Source organism: Spea bombifrons, chromosome 3, assembly GCF_027358695.1.
Source record: "Spea bombifrons isolate aSpeBom1 chromosome 3, aSpeBom1.2.pri, whole genome shotgun sequence".
In the NCBI taxonomy this organism is placed as follows: Eukaryota; Metazoa; Chordata; class Amphibia; order Anura; family Pelobatidae; genus Spea; species Spea bombifrons.
Genome location: NC_071089.1, coordinates 62,415,291 through 62,440,677, shown reverse-complemented (window position 1 = coordinate 62,440,677; position 25,387 = coordinate 62,415,291). Strand labels below are relative to the sequence as shown.

Here is a 25,387-nt window from a genome sequence, read left to right as displayed (position 1 = left end):
TAGTTAATAATATGCATATAACTATTTTATTTTTTGCTATTGTATTTTTTGTATTTAATAGTTACAACCCCTGTACAGCTGAGTTACCATGAGGCTGCATATGACTAAACTCACTTGATATCTTATCACCTGCTACAGGCAGGGTGTGGATTATTGATATTTTCGGCACAATTATGGCCACTGTAGTACTTTAAACATATTATTAGACATTGATTGTATCTGTTCATTTATATTATTATGTTATGCCCCAATCTCAGGGTGAAGGGGCAGATTCTCAGGTTCTGACAGTCAGGGCTGATTCCTTCTTATTCTATACTACTGTGGTCATATATAACACTCCCGATTGGTGTTTTTTCTTCAGGTATGTTGTGGATGATATCCCTGCTTAAATACATGTGACTCAGGTATATTTTTAGATAACAACACGTCAAGGTTCCCACAAGGACTGGTATTGGAGCCTTTTGGGTGACATATTTGATAAGTCACTACATAGGATCTTCATGATGAGCTATAAGGGTTAATATTTCAAGAATCTCAGGGTCAGCTCATTTAGAAAGTTCCCAGGTATGGATATGTAGTTGGCCTCCCCGATCTAGCTTGCCTACCATGTATCCCATATGCCCTTGGCACTCTAAAGTATAAGATATACTATGAAATAACCTTTAGTTGCTGAATAAATCAATGCAAATGGGTGGAAATGTTTTTTGGAGGCGTGAACCAGGGTGAAAATAATAAGACAAAGAAAAACAAAGACAAAGTTAAGGATATGCAACGTCCTTACTAACCCAGATAGCAGGGTCTTCACCTACATCAGTTCCATTCGATGGGCCTGAAGGTACAAGCTGCATCAGGACTTGCCTACTGGTACACAAGGTACCTTAGGAGTTACAAAGAACCAAAGCCAGAAAGCAAACCAAGGATTGAGAGCCAGGAACAGGAGATTAAAAATCATCAAGTCAGAAATTGTAGCGTAGTCAGGTCTACACAAAAATCATATGTGGAACAGTGGAAGTGGAACAGAAGACTGTAGGCAGGTCAGGAACAAGCCAATAATTAGCACACATGGCACAGGCTCACCAATTAGTTGTAAAGGCACTGAAAGCATGGGAATTTACAGTTATGTGAGGCTGTTGTACATCATAGTGTTTTATGCAAATATAACCATTTAGACAAGGCTGCCATCAGGTTGATTGACAACTTAACCCTAGTCTGGAGGTAGAGCGGAAGGGGAAACAAGGAAGAATGGATGAAGTCTGTAACTTTACAAACAATCCTTTTGTGACATAGGACTAACAGCATATCATTTTAAAACATGTAATAAAATATATCGCTGCACATTTTGTGTGAAAATGACATCACACATTCTTGAGCATACATTACAACATTTCATGAATATAATGCTATATTACAAAATCATGATTATTATAATATATCAACACATGACCTATCCTGACCTAACATCAGCATCTCTACGCATTTATTTAAATTCAAACGTTACAGTTTGTAAATCTCTGGATATTGGTAAGTGATCCATACAACCTACTATACTGTTAATTGACTGTAACAAAGTGTGGTAAGATAGTAAGATGTGGTAACATTTCTTTAAACCTAGTAATTTGTGTGCATAAATCCAATGGTTGCATATGGCTCAACATTCAACTTTTTTAATTTTTTTTTTAACAATAATATGTAGCGTTTATATTTTTATTCATAAGTTACATATTTCCTCATTTATTCAGACTTAATTAAATCATTTGGCTATTGCATATGACACTGACACAGTGAAAACAAATGTGTTGTTTTAGGTTTTTGATGCTCCTTCTAATAGAAGATTAGGTAATCAGTCACACATTCCACTATGTATTATGAACATAGTAAGACTCTACGCATTCAGGTTGTCTGGACTCATGGGCTCCAGTTTTTCCATTACAGTTCCATTAAGTTCTGTCGTTGCTTTTTTCTTAGTGATCCCATTCTTGGCTGCCATTTCTACCGCTTCTTCCATGGAATTACTAAGAGGCCTCCCCAATGTTTCTGGGAGCAACAGGGTTAATATTCCAGTAAGTAAGGCCATGATTCCAACTAACATCTGTAAAGAAGAACAGAAATCATTTAACCCATCTATCTGCACTTTACTTTCACATCACAGCCAGGGCCAGCCTAACAGGTACGCAGCCTGCGCGGTCGCACAGGGAGTCACAAAGAGGGGGACATCACATAGTCACTGTCTTTGTATGGTGCCCCCGAGGATCGAGGGGACTCAATTTGATGACCCCTCCAATCATTTATTGGTGTTAATTGTGGTGGAAAACCTCTGATTTGATGAAATTCAACTCAACGAAAATATCTGGTTACAAATTCTAGACTGCAACTGCAAAAAAGTTACAATAAAAAGCATTGGGAAATAGCTTCAACTGATTGAATGAATAACATCATGATGGTCTCTACTAATACAAGACAATATAGATATAACAACACTAACCTACACATGGTTTATGGCATATTAATACATTATTGAGCTCACTTTCCATCTTTTCTAAAAATGTCCATGTATTTCATCAGTTAATGATTATTTTGTGGTTTTGTGAGTTTAATAGTTTAGTAGTGAGTATGTATTTAGCATGTAACTTGTTTTTGATTAAAAGTACTGCACATAATACGCTAGCAAAAATCTGACCACTTCCTCTTTCTTATTCTTGCTATGTAACCTAGCATCCTGCCTGAACTTACTGCCACTTTTTTACATCCTCTGTTTATCTTGAAATCATCAGAAAAAAATTACTGTGTTTTGCCCACCCTAGTTCCACTCAACAAACACTGCATCTCATTAATATATCAGTTTTATTACACATTTTAGAACTGCAGACAGGGCCGGATTAACGTAGGGGCTGATGGAGCTGCAGGTCCAGGCCCCTACCTAAAAATAGGCCCAGTCAGAGCCGGGCTGACTGGGACTATGCGTTGCCGAAGCGGCCGCCAGGGCCGTCTTTAATGCAGGGCAAAAGGGGCAGCTGCCCCTTGAGCCAGCAGCAACAGCAGGGGCCTGCTTATTACCTGTGCTTGCAAATGTCTTTTTTACCATCAAGGGGATAAGGGAAACCAGCAGAGTCACGTCACGCACGGCACATATGTCACATTAACTTACAACACCATGGGTGTTGTAAGTTAATATTCAGATTTCAAATACGGTAATATTTGTGTGATATAATGGATGTGTAAATGGGGGAGCATGCCATAGCGAGGCTGTTTTGGGGGCAAAGATGCCACGGGCAGTCTGTTTTGGGGGGGAGATGCCATAGGGAGGCTGTTTGACATCCCTGTTTGACATAAATACAATGGGGGGCTCGCTGGAGTGCACAAATACATGTGGGGGGATGGCGGCACCAACACACAAGAGAGGCAGCTGGGGCCATCACATAAATCAATACCAAAGGGAGGGGCAGGCTGGGGGCATAAATACACAAAGGCTAGGACTGATACAAAAGGGGGCAAAGCACAAAAAAATATTGTTAGCTTAGCCCGTCCAGATGCGGATGTCAGTTTGGCAGAGCCTGTCTTGTTGTGTGTGTGTGTGTGGGTGTCGGTGTGGCAGAACCTGTCCTGGTGTGTGTGTTTGGCTGTCGGTGTGGCAGAGCCTGTCCTTGTGTGTGTGTTTGGGTGTCTGTGTGGCAGAGTCTGTCCTCGTCTGTGTGTTAGGGTGTCGGTGTGGCAGAGCCTGTCCTGGTGTGTGTTTGGGTGTCCGTGTGGCAGAGCCTGTCCTCGTGTGTGTGTTTGGGTGTCTGTGTGGCGGAGTCAGTCCTGGTCTGGGTTAAAAGAGTGATCACTGATCTCTCCAAGCAGTCCATTAACACTATAGGGGGCACAGTCCTCCAATAATTTCCTTCAAGCTGAGCTTCCTTTAAAAGTGGCGCCATATGACATCATAACCAGATTCCCAGTAGAAAGGACAGCGGTGTAGCGAGGGTGACAGGCCACTGGGGTATTGGGGGTAAACATAAGACAAAACATCTGATGTGTGTGGGGAGGAATCATTAAGTTTATGATGAAAAAATCAACAAAATCTACTTTTGAAATTTTGGTTTTACAGAAACTTACTTGTGGCATGAATATCCACACCTCTGTCAGATACACACAGAATGGTGCGACCACGCTACCAATTCGACACATCATGCTACCACTGCCAACTGCAAGTGACCTATATCAACATACAAGCAGATAACAAAACAAATATATGAACAGCAATATAAATATATAAAATAGGGTCCAAAAGTCTTAGTCCGCTACCACAATATAAGCATTTCTGAAAAAATACATTTGTTTAGTAAAATATACAGTATTTCTCAAAGAAAAATACAAAATTTTCAGCAAGAAAGGCAAAAATAGGTTTGTACATTATGAAAATCAAAAAATCTTAATATTTGGGATGATCACCATTTACATTAATGACTTCTTTAACTTTTCTTCTTTAACAAATCATCTTCCATTCAGCCAGAAGAGATCGCATGCCTCAGCAGAAAAGAGGAGTACATCTCTTTGGGCAAAGTACAGTTTTTTGGGTGCAAATCACCAAATCCAGAATAGACAAAACCTGAATATTTCCTGCACCCTATTTATTTGTAGGTTTTACACACTGTGTAAAACCTACTGCCACTTATGTCTCCCCCTCTTATGATTGACACCAACATTTTTAAATTCAGATTTATCAGTAAACAGTCTCTTTCACTGTGACAGTTCTGTATTGTTTGGCCGATGCTAAACATTAAGACGTGTTTTCTTTAAAAGGTGGATTAGAAACCAATACTCTCCCATGAAGGCCGCACTTTGCCATTTGTCTTTTACTTACTGGATTAGAACATTCCTGGTTCAGCTGGGTTTCAATTGTGGATGCACATGCTGTTCTATACTTTAATTAGCTTGATATATTGGTCTTCTCACACTATGGTCACTTTAGGTCTGCCTGGTCTATCTTTGGATGAAAATGATTTGGTTTCTGAAAATCTCTTCAGCAGGCATTGTATTGCAAACTTATAAATATATGAAGTAGCTGCAGTTTGGTGTTTTTTAATGGACATAACTGCATACCTGGCAACTCTCTGGGTTTAGCCAGGCGTACTCTGGGAGAAGCGCCGCTTCTCCGGGTCAACACCCGAATCCTCCAGGTTGCGGGAGCAGGGTCCTGACATGCCCTACTCCACACTCTTTTAATGTGGGTTTTTCCTCTGATGTCAGCAGTAACGCCCACTGGCATGGGCAGGAACATCCACTGATGTCAGAGGTACCACTCGCTGATGTCAGTGGTCAGTCTTGGCCGCGTCCTGCAAAGGTAGGCTCCAGGTAGCCGGAGCCCACAAGTTCTCAGGTATGCATAACTGGAGTACTAGTGGAAGCACTAGTAGGAACATACTAACAGAATTAATATCATGTGTTAATCATTAAAAGACAAATCAAATACAACCTTTATGAATGCTAGGATGTTAACCTTTAATCCCTTCAGGTCTGGGGGTTTTCATAACCAAAGAACCAAAATATTTTTTGTAATGACTCCACTTTTCAATATTTGATGAACTTGCACAAATCATTTTGTTCAGGACCCTCTTTTTAAATCATAGAAATATGTAAAACATAATAATTATTAGTGATAATATGTCAAAAAAAACAAAAAGCAGAAACCTATACCAAATAGATAAAATCAATCACAATTTTATAATCTTGCTTAAATTTTCCATACTGTAAGTGCCCCAGCTGAACAATGACCCAATTTATCTTCTGATTTGGTTTTTCCCAATGCAGTATGGCTCGAGATCATACATTTCTCATACATTTTAATTTATGAAATAAATTTTATTATTTATTTTTCCCCCTAATTTTCTTTATTTCTTTTTGCATTTTATTTGGAAGGGGAGAAACTATTTTTCTCCCTTACCTCCTCCTCATATGTTTGTGCTGATCACAATTTGATCCATAGCTCTGCATTGCTCATTGCAATAACTATGATCAGCCAGCAGGGGTGCAATGGGAGAGCCCAGCAGGGTCTAGAAAGACCCCGCTGAGGCTTTCCTGCCCTCAAGAGAAGTTAAAGTGAGTATCATCAGTGACACCTACTGGAAAAGATGCCTGAATGTGTGATTGGGCAGTCTTTGAATGAATGCACCAGTATACATGGTAAAGGGGAGTGTGAAGGCTGTTGAAACTGTAGATCTTGTATAGTGGCAGTTATATGTCCCTGACGCTTCAACAAAGAAAGCCAGTACCTGTACTTCATAATGGGCTTCTTGCCACAGGTTTTAAGGATGTACAGCTACGTCCTAAGGGGACTGTAGGGTTTAATGAAATATATAGTGCCACAAACGTTTGGAAAATGTATACAGTAAGTATGGTGTGTGAAGAGGATATTCATATAAATGCCAATTCTACATAAAGATTTAACAAAGAGACATACAAAATTATTTCTCTTAGTGTTAATGTATTCCTGAATGATACCAACTGATTATATTTTACTACTTGTTAATACATACAAACAACAGCAATTGATGGTAGACTTTTCAACCCAAATGTGCATAGATTTTACAAGCTAATCGTTTAACCTTCATGTAGTGAATGAGCGTAAATAAAAGAATCGTGTAAGAGGAATAACAAATTGTAAAAATTGCAAAAAGCAGTTTGTCTTACCGTACGGTTGTGGGATATAGCTCAGCTGTGTATAAGTATATTAATCCAAACGCAACACCTATTGAAAACTTCCCTGCCATGCTCATGATGATGGTTATGGTACTGAGGTTCTATGGAACACACACACAGATGACAGTTTCAAGAGATGCAGGCTCAAACATGAGAGCAAATACATGCATTAATAACAATAACTCTGCCTTAAATATAATCAGGCAAGGAGACATACAGTAAATAATAAGGAGGCATAGCAAAGTTCCACTTTATCATCTTACATGTAAAGAAAGATCACTGTTTTGGATTCAAACCCCTTCAACAGGACACCAACAAAGAAAGTATAAATCTCTTATTTCCAATTATCTATAAAAAAATTAAATAAAGCCAGACACGCTTAATGCATGTCGAACATAGGTGCTTATTCATAAGTTTTATACTTAATTAGCATTGTCTAGCTAAGAGAACGATTATTTTATTAGTGGTTTAATATTATATCTCAAGAATGAAAAGTGAAGTATAACAAAACCTGAGGAATGAGCATTATGACTCCACAGATGATAGCACTCAGTATAAGGAAAGGAGCCAGAGTGTTTCTTCTGCCCAGTTTGTCCATACCAAGGCAGGCAATAATGTAAGAAGGAATCTCAACAGCTCCTACAAAAACACAATGATTAAGGAATGGTTAAAGGATTAACTCTGTATAACTCTGGCTATACATCAGTATTTTTTGCTGCCACTGTGCAGCAATTAATATAATTTGTTAAAGGAAAGATGGAGGTACGAATGGATGAAAAATGGTCAAACTGTTTGCAAAAACATTGAGAATAGGGAAATTGAATCTGAACAAATTTGTTTTAAGGGGATTTAACGGATGATACATGCGAGTAGAAAGGCATGTGCTAGCTATTATGATATAGATATATCCATTAGCTACTGATCATCTTTTCACTATTTACAATTCACTGAAGCCGGGGTGTTATTTCTAAAGGAAAAATATATGTAATGTAATAGTTTTTTCCAAGCTACTTCTAAGGTATGTTGTAGGTGAATTAAGGATGTTGTTGTGCCATAACGAGTCTTACACTTGTAAAATACAAAGTGAGTTTATTATTGTTCCATATGGGATAAACTATGATGTTTACCTGAAAGAAATAGGTTCAAATATTCGTTCCCTCCTAAATTCACTGAACTTAAAGAGAAGACATAATAACCAAAGCTCCCAGTGAACCAGATTAGCCACACGGATATGGTCCTTCTTGCAAAGGTCCAATTGTGAAACAAATCGAAGACGTTGTGAGCCTTTAAAGTTGAAACTTCACTTTCATCAGCCTTAGAGTCATTCTTTACTGAACACAATTCGGAGAGTTTGCAGGGAGCACCTCTCACTTTGTTCCATCTTTCCATTTTGGCAATTATTTTTTCAACTTCTTTGTATTTCCCTTGAGAGTGGAGCCAGAATGGTGTTTCAGGAAGGGTCCAGCAGCAGAATATAAATGGCAGGGTTGCTAGTGAAAGAATTAGCTGGTAAATCCACCAAGTGTGCACCAAAAACCCAACAAGAGCCACCACCATAATACCAACAGCAAAGGCTGCGTGAACATGCATGGAGGCCCACGTGCGACCTTTGATTCCAACATATTCTGTCACATAAACAAATACCACAACTAAATAACCACTGGACACCTGAAAACAAAGACATAAAAGAAAAACAATTAGCATCTTAAAACTTAACTGATGAGCAACAAAAAAATGCATAAGTGAAAGTAAAGCCATTGTTTGATAGATATATTTTTGGTAAGCAACACCTAGCAAGAGATTTTTGTTTACCTGTGTTTTCCCATGGTTCCTGTAAAATACCTCATAGCCAAAGTTTCCAAGCCACATCTTTTAATTATTTGTAAACCAGCTGTAGACAAGCTCTTAAACCATGTGACTATGCTACAAGTTCACCATCTCTATATTTTCATAGAGCCTTTCCCAAACATGTTTCTTTTCATACTGACAAAATTCTTTACTGTAATGAATATTCAGGTACGGTATTCTTCGATGTCGGGTTATGGTTTGAATTAGTTGCAGTCTGCTTATTGTTAAATCTGTGTAGGGACCCGTCTGGCTCATATAATCAACCAAAAAAAGGCAGGTGACTTCAGCCCTGCAAGTTCACCTGGTGACATAATTCTAGACCAAGGGTAGCCATATGACAACTCTCCTGATACTGTAAAATCACCCTTAAATTAAATGACTGTGGCTACATAATGTTTCTTTTGAGTAATATCAGTGATGGATTAGAAATAGAATGAGAGAAATAAGAAGTAGGGTAAAAGCAGTGCAGTGTGGTCTCAAATGCAGGCAATTTTACAAAATGCACACTGGTCTGCCATTCAGGACCAGCAGCCATGTTGCAGAGAGAATGACCATTTCAAAATAAGATGCTCAGATTTATGTAGGACTTGCATCATATCTATGCCTAGTTGAGTACAAATTAGTTTTCTTTACAACTTTACTACTGTATAATATAAGTGTAGATATCATTTTTATAGTAAGAATAAACATAATGTTCCAACGGATATTAAAGTAAACACACACCATAGCCAGGAAAAAACGAACGATCACAAAGCTGTAGTAGTCGAAGGTAAATGCCACAGCAACACCGAATAAAAATTGACCAGTGCTCGTGAACCACATTATTGGTCGTCTTCCCACTCTGGAGATTAGGAGAAGAATGACAAGCGTTATATGTTTATCAAATTCAGGAGAAAAAAAAAGTTTATTTACAAAAATGCTTTTTAATACGTCTTTTACATCTACTAAATTTACCCCTAACTTTTTGACATACATATATTAAAACCATTACATAAGTTATGGTGGGTAAAAGGTGATGGAAACCCTTCCATTTAAATTTAAGGGGTAGTAGAAGTATTATTAAACACTCATCTACATCTATATATTAAAACAAAATGCATTTTCTTACAAGTATATTTACATTTAAAGTAGACCTGCTATCACATTTACCATTTATTTTTAAACATTTATATCTCGAAACGTATTATCTATATAGCATTTCCTATCAACAGATCCTTCTGTCAAGTATTTTAGAGTACAAGTATTTTGGGCTGCAACAACTAATCGATAGTAATCAATAATTAAAATCGTTGTCAACATTTTTAATGATCGATTAGTTGAACCAATTTTATCGACTATAAGATGATGGTTTTTTCAAATGCTCTGAAAATTCCACGCGTTTTTTAATCTGACCTCAAATAGAGGTCAAACTATAACACTAAGATCCAGATTCTCTGCAGCGCTGCAGCCGGTGACCTCTGACCTGGATCCTCCTCTCTGGCAGCCGGTGGGCGTCTGTGCGATGCGTGCAGACAACCTCTGCTGCTGCCGGCACTTCTGCTGGGGAAGACGCCCACCGGCTGCCAAAGAGGTGGATCCAGGTCCCCTTCAGCTCTACAGAGGATACTCCTCTCTGGCAGCGAGTGAATGTCTGTGCCATTCACAAACAACCTCCGCTACTGCCCTTCACTTCCGCTGGGGCTTCTATGATGGAGCACCGGCGTCACACGACCTTCCGGTGCTCAGTGATAGATCAAAGGTGCCGGCCGGCAGTGGAGGTTCACCGACTGCCCCACTAGACACCAGGGAGTATGGGGGGCAGAGTGGCGTATCAGGGGGCATAAGGCATATCAGGGGGGCAGAGTGGCATATCAGGGGGGCAGAGTGGCATATCAGGGGGCACAGTGGCATATAGGGGGATATAAGGCATATCAGGGGGCACAATGGCATATAGGAGCAGAGTGGTAAGCCTGGGGTCAGATGTGCATAACTGGGGGGGCAGGTTCGCAAATAAAAGGAAATAAAAACAAGAAATGCATTTTTCTTAATCATGGTTTTTATTAAATATGAAAAAACACCCAGTTTGTTCATTACATTATTTGAAATAAATGAAAAATGTGCATATTTTTTTTTTATCTGCTTGATTGATTAATTGAAAAAATAATCGGCCAACTAATAGATTATGAAAATAATCGCTAGTTGCAGCCCTACTCAAGAGATATTTCCACTATTGACTCTTCTATAACAGCATTGTTCCCTGTCTTTTGCCACCACATATCCTCTGCTTTTACTAGAATTCTTTGGCTATTTTCCATTCTGTCTACCAGTGCTTTATCTGTATTTTCATGGTTACTTGCTGATCTTATATTAATATTAGCCCTTCCCTGTTGACTAGAAATGAGTAAGTGCAGTGGATTTTGGTTAAATGCCAACATGGGGGCAGACAATAAGAAGTTATAAGTACAAAACACAGGGAAAAAATAGATAGTGATATAGACTGAATACATTTGGACCATGGCTAGCAGCATCAATATTACTCAACTGCATTTTACCTTAAAATACCATGGAGTGAAATGTAGGGCTGCAACAACTAATCGATAAAATCGATAATAATCGATAATGAAAATCGTTGCCAACGAATTTCATTATTGATTAGTTGAATCGATTTTTATCAATTTCAAATGCTCTGAAAAATATCCGTTTTATAATCCGTTTCGTGTCTGACTCACGGCAGCAGCTCCTACTTACCGTTCCTCCCTGCAGTCACTGCCGATTGGCCCGCCCACTTCCTTTTTCCAGTCCCTCCCTGCAGTCACTGCCGATTGGCTGCAAGGAGGGACAGGGTAAAAGGGGTGGGGCCAATCGGCAGTGACAGGGAGCAAGAAAGGGGCGGGGCCAAAGGACCAATTGGCCCTGCCCATTTCCTATACTGTCGACATGGCTCAAGAACTCATCTAACTGGTGAGTATAAAATTAATATTTGGGCTGCTGAAAGTTAGGGGGAGTTATAGTTAGTGGGGTGTTTAGGGTTAACTGTGGTTGATGGGGTCTTCAGGGTTAATTTAGGGGCAGTTGTGGTTGATGGGGTATTTAGGGTTAATTTAGGGGCAGTTGTGGTTGATGGGGTATTTAGGGTTAATTCAGGGGCAGTTGTGGTTTATGGGGTCTTCAGGATTAATTTAGGGGCAGTTATGGTTAATGGGGTCTTCTCTTCAGGGTTAATTTAATGCTGAGGACTGAGGGTTAATTTATTTAATTAAATAAAGTTAACTTAACGTGCAGTTAAAGGTAAAGGGGGCATTTATTTATAAAAGTATTGTGTCTGTGAACGAGTCTGCAAACCTATGAGTGCCCTATGGCATATCAGGGGGCTTATAAGGCATACCTGGGGAGGACGGAGTGACATATCTGGGGGTATAAGGCATATAGGGTAAATAAGGCATATGTGGGGAGGGCAGTGTGGCATGTCTGGGAGGCAGTGTGGCATGTCTGGGGGTATGTGGCATTTCTGGGAGGCAGTGTGGCAAGCCTGGGCTCAAATGTGTATAACGGGGGGGGGGGGCAGGTTGGGAAATAAAAACAAGAAATGCATTTTTATCAAAGTTTTTTTTATTCTGCTGGGTTTTTTTTACATCCTACGTTACTTTATTAAATTATTTTAAATAAATGAAAAATGTAAATTTTTTATCCGATTAATCGAAAACATAATCGGCCAACTAATCGATTATGAAAATAATCGTTAGTTGCAGCCTTAGTGAAATGTATACTTAATACCCTATATCAAGAATAAACCTCTAATGCTAATACTAATTGTTATTGAACATTTTGATTTATACAAGACAAAATACAATTGTATTACTTTACTGATGAATGATCTTATTATTTATACTGTACCTGTCTGCAATATCACCAAAGATCACGGCACCCAGTAGCACTCCGAACATAAAGGTTGGCTGAACAAGTTTAGCCAACCACTCACGGTCACACACCAAGTCCCACTCAGTAACTACACTGCTAAGAAGATGCGTGTGGTCATAGAGGAAACCACTGGAACATGATAACAAAGTCTTATTTCCTTCATATGCATATGTGAGATTAAAAGCTTCTCGTTTAAACCTACTGCAACGATTAACTTCCCAAACATCTCCATTTTCCAGCTGAATTACAAGATCATCCTTCGAAGAAGTCCACAGTTCCCAAAAATTGTCTGGCCCCGATGTGCTTGTATTTGGAAGTAATACAGTACTTATATTTCCTGGAACATTGCATATGAACTTTGGGGTAACTGTCATGAACACGGAGGCCAAGTAATGGATACCACATGATACTGCTTGGAAGACCGACATGAAATATAAGTATGCCTGGAATCTGTGTGGGGAAAACAAAAATGGATAATATTTAACAGTTTAAAGGCCACAAACACACAGTTGGAATAAAACAAATTGCTATTCATAAAGCTGGACTACATGCATAATTACATAAAATCATGAAGTGTTCTTACAGAGTTTTTTGGAAGGTTATGCATAATTGAAAACCCTCTGTAAGTCAATGGATCAAAACACTCTTGAAAACAAAAGGTAATGCAAATTCAATAAAAAAAAGTTGTTGTGCAGAAGACAGCTATTGTGTAGGAAAACTGTATTGAGTTTCTGATTTTTTTTTCTACTTACTGCCTATTGTTTGATTTAAAGGTCAATATGTCCCTTCCTAAATGTCATCTGTGCAAACGTTGATGACCAAACAATACATTCTTGCAACAAAGTTGCCAAATACATTTAGTATAAGTTACTGCAACTCGTTTTATTATTTCCACAATATAGAAGTTTATAGGCATTGGCACGGACTATACAAAATGTGAGCTACAGATGGAAAAAACATACTTGATTTCAGTACTGACACATATTAAAAGGACTGACTTCATTTGACTTTCCACTACAGACCTTCATGCTGTACAAACAGCCATAGCCAGTGACGTATACAGTTCCCCTTCTACCCCCTTTATTGTTTCTAAAAAATAGAAACAATAAAAATAGTTTTAAAAATAAATATAGTTTGATGGGGTAAATTGGTCAGGTTCAAAGATGTCCCAAATAGGACATTGACACAGACTGGCCAGATGTCAAAACTTAAAGAAAAAAAACCAAACAACCCGATAAACCTATGCATGGGTGGTATCACTATACTCAGGAGATGTTGCTGAACACATACTGGGGTGTTGTTTTGAAGTGACATATACCAAGGTCTGTAAATTCATAACTAAAGTACAATGTTTGTGAAAAAAAACACAAAAAGTTACTACCAAACTTTGACAATGCTTGAAAAGAGTTAAAATACCACCTGTTTGAAATAGCCTGTGGTGTCTAGTTTACAAAAAATATACGGTTTGATGGGGTAAATTTAATTAGCTTGGTTCAAATATGTCCAAACAGGACATGGGGGAAGGATGACTAGATGGTAAAACTGTAAATTGAAAAAAACACACCTTACAAAATGTGGTGTTTTAGCCACCAAACAACCCCATGCATGGGTGGTATTACTTAGGAGATGTTGTTAAGCACATATTGGGGTGTTGTTTGGCTGTGACATATACCAGGAGCTATACATTAATACTTAAAGCAAGGCTTGACAAATTTGTTGTGAATCTAGGCGCCAGCTAAAAAAGTTAGGAGCCAGTTGGTTAGGAGTGATCTGATCATCATCAGTCCACTTACTAAACTCACAGCATTTGACCTGGAAGCACCCTGGACTTTCAGGTCAGTGCTGTTTTTTTTTTGTGTAAATTTGTTTTGATATATATATTTTTTTTAACGCTTTCAATGCTGATGTTCCATTGGAGCACAGCATTGACTGATATTTAGTCCCCACAAGCTTGTGGGGACAAATGTTAACCCCTGCAATGCCACGAATGTGTTATACAAATTGTGGAATTGAAGGGGTTAACGCTGCACTGTCGCTCTCATGGAGCGATCAGGCAGGAGGGTGGTGTTGGGGCTGGTCTCCACACTCATGTGGAGACCAAAGAACCCTCTCCCCCTGTCCCTGAAGCTGGCAGCTCAGGCGGCATTTGCTGGTCTATAGACCAGCCATTGCAGGGGGAGTCTCTCTGATTACTGCTGTAGGCTTCCATGCCTACAGGAATCATCAAAGGGCTTGTGGGGGGGGGCTCATTTTTGCGATCGCGGCATTGAAGGGGTTAACGCTGCCCTGTCGCTCTCATGGAGCGATCAGGCAGCAGGGGGGTGTTGTGTCAATCAACACTGAACCACCTTTCCTGAAGCTGCCTGTGGCAGCTGAAGACACTATTGCAGGTTTTCCTGCAATCGCAGTTTCAGCCTACAGGATCACTCCGTGGGAGTGATCTCAGGCTCGGGGGCGGGCTCTGAGTGGCTGTGCTGTCTGCCCAGACTCCAGCGCCCCCGGGGCATTTTTTTGTGGATGTAAGAGGCTGACAAACTTGCCATGGCGACCTGGTGCCTGGGATTTGTCGAGCCCTGACTTAAAGTACAATGTAAAAAAACAAACAAAAAACTCATGAGGCAGAACTTGACAAAATGTACAAGTTTAATAAATAATGTCAATAGAAACATATATATCACCAATATATATAAAATATGCAAAAATACAAAACAATATGAGAAACAATACTAACAAAAACTAAAAACAGAATGGGAAAGAAATAAACAAAACAAACAAACTTTTAAGCTAAAACTATGCTGATATAACGGAGAAAGTGAAATATAGGAGTTAATGTAATAAATCATTTTATACTTTTATTCTGTTCTACACATTTTAGGCCTGAATGCAACTTGAGTGGTAGGAACATATATTATCAATTATGTGACGTAGCTTAGAGGGTCTTCTGTGGAATGCCAGTGTATCCTATGACTGCTCCAATAGGATTCCTTAACGTATACCATAACCAAACGTAAGGGGGTATAAATTGGCATGATTACAAGGACAAGATCTCTTCCTACCCTCTTGCACCTTCATCTCACCGAGAATACTGAGCCTACAGTACCTGTTACCACCATTTCCAGCAACCAGTACTGTATGTATATTGATACTTTGTTATAGAATAAACCTGCTTAAGAAGACTTTATAGCTGTGGTCTTGATTGCTGTTTTGTCACTGGAGACGTTTATATATTCAAGACAAAGAATATTCTAACAGTTAAAAACTCAGAAATAAACTATAATACTGCTCCAAAAAGGGTCTCCTTACGAAAAAGTAAATTGTGCCTGTCCAGGCAAACACCAACAGGACATGTTTCAAGAAAACTCTTCTTCAGCTGTATATAGGCGCCTATATGAAGATCATATTATACATGTATGGGGTCAATGGAATTAAATAATCTTGAGGAGTATAGGTTCCATCTATTCTGCACCCCATCTCCATTCTGGAGGATGGAGGTAGAAGTTAATAAAATACATTACCATACCTCCCAACATTTCAAGATGTGAAAGAGGAACACTTTTTTTTAAAAAAAAATCTAGTGGAACTCACCAATACAAGCAATTGCACTTTAAAATGTCCCACTTGCATAGCCACTTAAAACATGCTTCATTTTTGTCAGCGCAGCGCAGTCATGCATATTACAAATAACCAACACATTGAATTGAATTCTTATAAGGCTCAGCCAGGCATACTACTTCCATGATGCTGGCTGAGCGTCATGGGAAGTGCAGCAACAGTAAAGCTGCAGATGCTAGCTGTGAACTAAAATCCCCATGATTCTCAGCCAGCCAGGTGTCCGCCATAATGCTGTCTGAGCATCATTGGAAGAGTAGCCCACAGCAGCAGAGATTTTTTTTTATTAAAAAAGGCTAATGTTAGCCTCCCTCCCAGGACCCCTACACACTGCCTTTAGACACACCTGCCCATAAACACACATATACACATACACTGCCTTTACACACACATATACACTGCCCTTACACACACCTGCCCATAAACACACATATACACATACACTGCCCTTACACGCACATATACATGTACACTGCCCTTACACGCACATATACAGCTACACTGCCCTTACACACACACACACACACACACACACACACACACACTGCCCTTACACACACCTGCCCATAAACACATATACACATACACTGCCCTTACACACAGATATACATGTACACTGCCCATACACGCACATATACAGCTACACTGCCCTTACACACACACACACACACACTGCCCTTACACACACCTGCCCATAAACACATATACACATACACTGCCTTTACACACACACATATACACATACACTGCCCTTACACTCACGTACACTGCCCTTACACACATACACGTACACTGCCAATACACACATATACATGTACACTGCCCTTACACACACACATATACACTGCCCTTACACACACACATATACACTGCCCTTACACACCAGCTAACAAATAACAATACTGCTCTTACACACACCAGCCCATACACATACACAAGCATACAAACACATACATACACATACACTGCCCTTACACCCCTTTCTCCCCATCTCTTACCTCTTCCTCCAGCCTCCATCCTGTATCACTTCAGACCTCGCTTTACTGCTCCCTCATCACTACACGCCGGCTATTGCTGCAGAGCACAGGGATTACGTCATACGCCCACGCGTGGCATCATTTGCCGGCGCGTAGTGATGAGAGAGCAGTAAAGCGAGGTCTAAAGTGACAGACCTCGTGCTCCCCAATGTTGGGCTGACTAGAGGGAGACCGTGATCTCCCAACTAGTCTGCAGCTGCTGATCGGACGTATAGGCGCCCCTCCACAGCTGCACCTGAGGTGAGTATGGCTCTCACCCTTCCTCTGCCCCTGCAAAGCGGGACAGAGGAAGGGATAGGCGGGACAGCGACCTAAAATCTGGACTGTCCCGCCTAAATCAGGACAGTTGGAGGGCATGCCAGTGCCTGGTTCTCTCCACCATCTGGGTCCACTATCTCTCGGCTGGAATGAGGAATGGTAGGGGTTAAAGCGTTAATCAAAACCTTTGCATAGAGGGTGCCGCCTCTGGGAGAAAACAAGGTCATCCAGTGCTGTCAAAATAATCTCATCCCCAATGGTATGAAAGTTTAGACCAGGGGGACACCATATGTCATTGCACTTGGAGCCACCTCAAATATAAATCTGGCACTGATACACAATGGTGTATCTTACATGCCCAAGTCCATAATTTATAACATTATAGTGTAACTTTCAGTTTGTATGCATTGGAGCAAACTACATATCTTCAAGTAATTTATGAACTTCCTTGAAAATAATTTTTATACTGCTATGCAAGTAAGGCAAACATGTTCATTATCTCGAAAGTTAGAGTTTGCAGTTGCCCAGGCAAAACATGTTGATGGTCTCCAAGTTAAGGTTGCCAGATTGGACATTTAAAAGATGACACCTAAGACTTCTACAAGTGCTGCTTTGCAATATTTAATTGCATACAGTGACACAATTCAATTCATATAGTGTCTTGCGCTACATAGAATTTACTTGTCCATTCATCCAATACAACAATCGTATTCTTTGCTGTATTAACTCTTCTTTTCTTTTTTTGTTCACAAACATGTATAGTTAAATGCGCAAAATTGTGGTAACCTTGTAAACATTGCACTTTGCGCACATTATGTCCTCTTTCTGTACTCTGTACCATGCTGTTTAAACATTGTGCTGTACTACCTTTTACTGCTTAATAAACAGAAATTTGATTCAGTTAATTGATAGACCATTCTATCAATCAGTTGTTCATGATTTTAAACAATATCAAGTGATTTCAAGTGAAACAACTACTACTGAATTTATGCTGAAAGTATCACAATTCAGTGATGGCAAATGTCTATAGCTTTATTACAGGGGTTTATTCACTTAACCAGTTAAACATTTCTCCTGCATATTACATAAGAACATACCTGGTGAGTTTCTCCACAGCCTGAAAAATTTAAAATCCATATATGACCCGAATGCATTTTTCTGCATGCAGATCGGTGCATATATTTGTTTCATTTGTCTTGTCTCATTTTCCACCACCTCCTTCTACTCGAGCAGGAAGCGTATTATTTCAATGAAGCTCAATTTGCATCTATGTGTGTTGAGCTGGCATGCACCACAGTTTATTGTGGTAAACACACTTAAGTATACTTCCTGCTTTGGTAGAAACAGGCTGAGGGAACAGACAGAAATCTCATTTCCTAATTGCAACACAAAACAAATGCTTTAACTGACACATAGGCAGCAAAATTATCTCTTTTTTAAAAAAAAAACAAAAATGGGACTGCAATGTCCCTTTAACAGAGTTGCACTAAGACAATTTGGTCAGGAAGAACAGCGCAAGGGGTGAAGTGTACTGAGCACTTTTGCAAAACGGCAGAGCCTTCATGCACTCCCTCTCCCAGAGTAGAAGAATGAGCGAGACGCTGTCCACGCAGTGCGTGCAGGGGCTTCTCCCTTTTGTGGAAGCACTTCAAAGGCAAGAATATTGCAGACGGATTAAAAGAGAAAGAGAGCTGGAGAAACCCTTCTCTTTCTCTGACGTCAAGCACCATGTGCACAGCCTCTCCCCTGTTCCTCCAATCAGGGGTGGAGGGTGTGCGAGGAGGCTCTGCCCTTCTCAGGAAGCCAGCTGGGAGGCCTGGACAATGGAGTGAGAAAGCATGAGTAAGAGTGAGAGAGTGTGAGTGAGAGCTTGAGAGAGTGCACAAGAGTGTCAGAGAGAGAGAGAGAGAGAGAGAGAGAGAGAAAGCAACAAAAGGCAAAGGAAAATGATGATGGGAGTTATGCCGTACCACCATAATTGTCTGGCTCAGTATATAGCGATGGAGGTTATGGTGTACTACCTTCAGTGCCTGGCTCAGTATATAGCGATGGGAGTTATGCTGTACCACTGTCGATATCTATCTCAGTATATAGTGATGGGAGTTAAGCTGTACCACGTCAATGTCTGGTTCAGTATATAATGATGGGAGTTAAGCTGTACCACCATCTGTGTCTGGCCTGCTATATAATGATAGGAGTCATGCTGTACCACCAACCGTGTCCAGATCACTATATAATCATGGAGTCTATTTGTACCACCATCTGTATCTGGATCACAATATAATGCTAGGAGTTATGCTGTACAACCATCAGTGTCTGACTCAATATATAGTAATAGGATTTATGCTGTATAACATACAGTATGTCAGACTCACTATGTACTTATGCTCACTATAAGCTGCACTATATTATATCTATATCTGTATGCTGATAAGGGCTATGCTATGCATAATGGGGATTATAGTACACATCTAGAGTGCCAAAGGTTTACTGTCTCATTTTCTTTTATCTACTTTGCTCAAAATAATCTCTGTAAAAACATAGTGGGTAGGGCACAATTTTCTGGCCTTGCCTCTGGCACACAAGCAGCTAGCTACTCCTCTACCCCTAGCACTTGGTGCCTTCTTTAAAGTTGAAGCCTGGATGTCCCTGGTAGATTCAATGTGATGTTGTTTGGGGGGGTGGGAGAGGACAAAGATGTCACCAACAACCTGTTAGGCCACAAAACTAGCTTGCAAAGATGGCACTGAAAGGCTGTTTGGGGACAAAGGTGCCACTGGTAAGTTTTGTGGGGGCAAATATGGCACTGATAAGTTGTTTGGGTGCAAAGCTGGCACTGTGAGAGAAGGTGACGTGTTACTTGGTGAAGTCGGGAGCCCAAAGAGATGGAATGGTTGTCGTAGAGATTGGGTATAGATAGAAGTGTTATGTCTGTAGGATTTAGCAACAGAGCCACACTCACCTGGGATCACCAAAAAAAATCTCTGCACCCAAGCATCAATGATACTGGGCTCTTCCCTGCCCTTTAACATATAAATGAAGCTTATGTTTCATTTTACCAAGTATTTTTTTGCAATCTGTAACCTATAACCTTTCTGTTTTTGTCTTGGCACTTGTACAGAACATTCTGAGAGTAACCGAGGACAAGTGGCAATGCTTGATCATGTTGTAAAGTTTCAAAAATACTTTGTGCACTTCAGCAACCCTTTTTAAAAACTCATTGGAAGAAACGCTGAGATTCTTTATTCTTAAATCTTATGTTCAGTGTAAGAGAAGACTATTTTGACGACTATTTTCATGTTTGAAATAAGGTGATGACAATTAAGTGGACGTTTTACTCAACAATGGTCTATTTTATAAAACATTCCCTACATATTTTTTATATATATACACACTGTTAAACGCTAAAAGGAAAACTCATGTTCCTTTCCCCAGAATCATCCAAAATACTGTATTTGCTCGATTATAAGACTACCCCTAAAATTTGAATATTAATTTAAAAAAAAAGCCTGAATATAAGACTACTCTATAAGAAAAGAGTTTTACTAGTACATACTAATTCACATGTAAACTATTTTTTTTATATTTAATAAAAATGCATTTTTGTTTTTATTTTCTGTCCCCCAGTTATGCAGTCCCACTGCTTGCTGCTCTGCCTCTCAGATATGCCTTATAACCCCCTATATGCCACTCTGCCTCCCTGATATGCCACTTTGCCCCTATATGCCACTGCCACCCTCATAAACCTTATACCCCCTATATGCCACTCTGAAAACCAGATATGCCTTATACCCCCTGTATGCCACTCTGCCTCCCTGATATGCCACTTTGCCCCCTTATATGCCACTCTGCCACCCTCATATGCCTTATATGCCCTATTTGCCACTCTGATATGCCTTATCCCCCCCCTATAATTCCCCCCAAACTTACCGATGCATCCCTTGACTTGTCCCCTGTGCTCCATACTCCCTGGTGTCAAGTGGGGGCAGCCGGTGGATGTCTGCGTGATAATCGAGCAAATGCGGTAACTCTAGGGGAGAGTTGGGGCAGAGTTAACTCTATAGGATGGAGAGATTAATGTAAAAAAAAGAAATTAAAAAACCCTCTTGCGATCCTTTAATTATTTAGGAGGCTGAGAGAGAATGAGACAAAAGGTGAGTGGTTGCTTGGACGGGGATGATTTAAGTAAGGGTCATGTGGGAAGTCAGATGTATGATGATGTTGAACGTCGGGAGAACAGACGGTATCTTTTTTAATATAGGTTGTATTAGGGGGACATATTGTGTGCTTCTCTGAACAGGTAAAGTTAGAAGAACAAGTATAGCATGAGTAAAATCCTCGATATTCAAGCGACAAGAAGTAACAGCAGCTGACGAGAGACATGGGGAGAATGAAAAGGGAGGTTTGGTGCGTGTTTAGAAATAACGACAGAGAAATAGTGGAAGCAAGGTTGTTAATGGCTCTGTAGGTAAAGGTCAGGAGTTTAAACTTTATTCTAAAGAGTACGGGGAGCAAAGGGATAAGAAAATTAATCTGGCATAGGTGTTCAAAATGGTTTGGATTGGTTGAAGATGGAAGACACGGACGCTGATTGTGAAAGAATGAATGAAGGAATGATTGAGTGAGTGTTTAGGGGCAGAAATGGGACAGGCAAGCAGGTTTAGGGGGGCTGAGGTGGCACAGACAGGCTGCTAAAGGGGCAGCAGTGGTGCAGACAGGCTACTAACGGGGCACCAGTGACACACGCAGGCTGTTTTAGGGGCAGAGGTCAACCATGTCAATGTTTAGCTTAGTATATAGTGATTGGAGTTATGCTGTACCATATCTGTAAAAAAATTTATTTAAACTTATTTAATTTATTAAGTTAATAATTTATGTTTTCAGATTCTAGTTTTTTCCAGTTGACATGCAGTTTACAAATTTGTTAAAGAAATATTCTTGCCAACATTATTTTTTTGGTGTGTGTGTGGGGGGGTGCCACATACAGGATCCACCCTAGGTGCCAAATACTCTAGGAACGCCCCGCCGATAACCCATAGTTATTTTCTTGCTATGAGCACACTCCATGCACTGGTACCAACTTGCTGTCTTTGAGCCACTAAAAACCTGGGTGAAATGTTTTACTGTTATCAATTTTCATTTATAGTCAATAGCCCCCATGAACCCTAACAAATTAATAAATATATCCTAAAAAAAAATATGATTGCGATGTAAACAATTCCTTTTCCATTAGCTGAAATAAGACCTAGTACTATACAAAGTACATAAAATGCATCTTTCAAGCAACAGCCTAGTACCCCAAACAGCCTTATCACCGATTAACGCATATTAAAATATTAAGCACTTCAATACACATTATTCATCCTTTAAAAATAGGAGCACTTTCTGTACATGCATCCAATCAGTCTTACACCACCTAGAAGGATCGTGCATGGAGCAGGCTGGCAACTAGTATCCACATATCATATCTACTGCTGACTGAGATCCATTCAATGGAGCGCATATCCTTCAAGGCACATAGCATAAGAGCAGATAAATTGAGCATATTTAAAAGAGAGAATTCTGAAATCCCTATGTGCATTTACATATAAAAAAAAGTTAAAACATAGGGTGACATTCTGCTTTCATATGTGTTAAAGTGCATATGATGGCTGAATTGTACCTTTAAAAGCTGTGAGGCAAACATGCCATCTGGGCAGAGAATCAAGATATCAGATCCAAAAAAAGACTACTGCAAGCCAACCATGAAGAAAGTCTCTTGTGGCTGTTCAGCAAAGCTTGGACTTCTCATTAGTGTACTCATATAGTGACATGGACACCTCTCCTGAATATATGTTGCCCATACCTGTACGTCTCCTATATTTCTGTAGCTCTCAACTAATTTCCCTTCCTGCATTCAGATCTCCAGCAGCTCACCCGTGCCGGTGGCTGCTTATCTAACTTCTTCCTGTGTCTCACACCGACCAGCACAGTTCAGATCTCTCTGTACAGTGCTTTCTTCCACCATAAAGATACAATCCGTATTTTCTGTTCTCCCCTCAAAACTTTAGAAACAGATCTGGTCAAAACAGTCGTGTAATTTACCTTCCGAAGTGTCCCACATGATCAAATAATCGCTCCATGCTGTGGCTGCGGTCCGATCTGTTATGTCAATACAGATCTCAGCATGACAATACGGTTTGTTCAGAGTGTCCCGTAACGTGCGCTTCTGGTTTGCTGCGCATCCGCTGTCTCTTTTGTACGGGAGTGTAGACTGTCTTTCTTCTTCTTATCAGTCTGTCATACACTCGCAAGACTTCTTCAAGTCGCCCGGGATGTCACGGACTCAGTGCCCTATATTGCCCTGGTCTGCGTGTTGAGATGGGGAGGGTCCACGGACTAGATGACCATCGTGAGTTTCCTATGGGTGGGAGAACACGGCAGCCCTTCCCTCCCAATGTGTAAACTCTCATCGCTTAGACAAAACAAAGAACTGCTTGCATACAGCAGTCTAGGATGTCTAAATTAGGTCTGAAGCTTCTGAGGTGTCTCAATATAAAAAAAATCAAGTTAATACAAAGTTATTACGTAAACATCCTTATAGGAAAATTACTGGCTCTGCAAACGCCATGAGAAATTTTCCATGATCAGTTTTTTTTTTTTAATGCAGAAAAAGACACACGGTTATTAGAAAAATAAAACTCGCCTTGGGCACGTACAGTAAGCGATGTGTGGTTTCAAGCAGAATCGTTTACAGATGCAAATGAATAAACAAATACTAAAAAACATTTAACCCCTGCATGACCAGCTGCTTTATACCCTCTAGAGTTTCTATGTATGTTTGTTTAACTATAATTTCCCTATGATTTCATCCCAGACGATTGTTGTTATATCCTGTTATGTAAAACCATAGAATTCTAAAAAGGGTGTACTTTCTTATTCACACGACTCTCTTTCTCTATATATACGGTATATATTTACACACACCATCCTGATTGTTGAGTTTTGGCAGTTCAGTGAAATGAAATGGGTTTTTATCAGGGGCATAACTAGAAACCCCAGTGCCCTTGTGCAAAAATTGCTCCAGGGCCCCCCAACTTCAACAGGTGGTCTGTGCCATCATTGCTCCCAAACAACTCGTCTGTGCCTTCTTTGCCCCTCCCTTCTAACATACAACATATGTAAAAACACTCATACTCACTAACACACACTCCAGCTCACCCCACTTACACAAACATGCTCACAAACACACACAATTACATATCCATGCTTACACATGCACAATTGCACGTCCATGCTCACACACACACACACAAATTATACATCCATGCTCACACACACACAAATAACACATCCATGCTGACATACATACATAAATACAAGCACATATACATACATCCCAACTCCTGCCCATCCCTCCTTACCTCTACCTGCTCCTGCAGTTTGCTATCCGGCTGCTCACACCCCGATACGCTCCTCTCTCCCCATGACGGTTCAAAATAGTTTAGAAAGGGCCCTTCTGACCTGGATTGGTGTGGTCCAGGTTGGAAGGGCCCTTTTTAAACTACCATATTTTCCGACGTATAAGACGACTTTTTAACCCGTGAAAATCTTCTCAAAAGTCTGGGGTCGTCTTATACACTGGGCACTGAAACTTACCGAGACGGAGAATCCCACAAAGCCCCTAACGTATCTCTAGGTGAGGGGCGAGCGGAGAAGCCGCCTCCCCTGGGCCGGTCTTCAGGGCTGCGCCGAGGTAGGTGCAAGATCGTGATCTCCCCAACTAGCCCTGACCAGCGGGCACCCGATGAGCAGGGCTGGTTGGGGAGATCATGACCTCCCTCTAACTAGCCCAACATTAGTGAGCTCGAGGTCTGGCACTTCAGACCTCGGCTTCCGTGCTCCCTAATCACTACACGCCGGCTACTGATGCCGAACATGGGGATGATGTCATATCCCAGCGCTCGGCATCAATTGCCGACGCATAGTGATGAGGGAGCAGTAAAGCAGAGGTCTGAAATGACAGACCTCACGCTCCCACAACTGGATGGAAGACAGAAGATGAGAAAGGTAAGAGATGG

The 25,387-nt window shown here is 40.4% G+C and overlaps 1 protein-coding gene across 3 annotated transcripts; it reads right to left on the bottom strand.

Annotated features, from left to right (window-relative positions):
- SLC22A16 (solute carrier family 22 member 16) lies at positions 1-23,521 on the bottom strand. Of its 3 annotated transcripts, none has more exons than XM_053460043.1 (9): positions 23,412-23,521; positions 21,258-21,385; positions 12,400-12,873; positions 9,250-9,367; positions 7,806-8,346; positions 7,190-7,317; positions 6,670-6,779; positions 4,096-4,195; positions 1-2,089 (listed from the first exon to the last, which is right to left on the bottom strand). In XM_053460043.1, the coding sequence occupies exons 2-9, from the start codon at positions 21,263-21,265 to the stop codon at positions 1,883-1,885; spliced, it is 1,686 nt and encodes a 561-aa protein (XP_053316018.1). In that variant the 5' UTR covers positions 21,266-21,385; positions 23,412-23,521; the 3' UTR covers positions 1-1,882. The 3 variants fall into 3 exon arrangements, with proteins under 3 accessions (XP_053316018.1, XP_053316016.1, XP_053316017.1); XM_053460041.1 differs by having other exon boundaries at positions 21,258-21,357; positions 23,412-23,515; XM_053460042.1 differs by lacking the exon at positions 21,258-21,385.
- Positions 23,522-25,387: the final 1,866 nt, after the last annotated feature.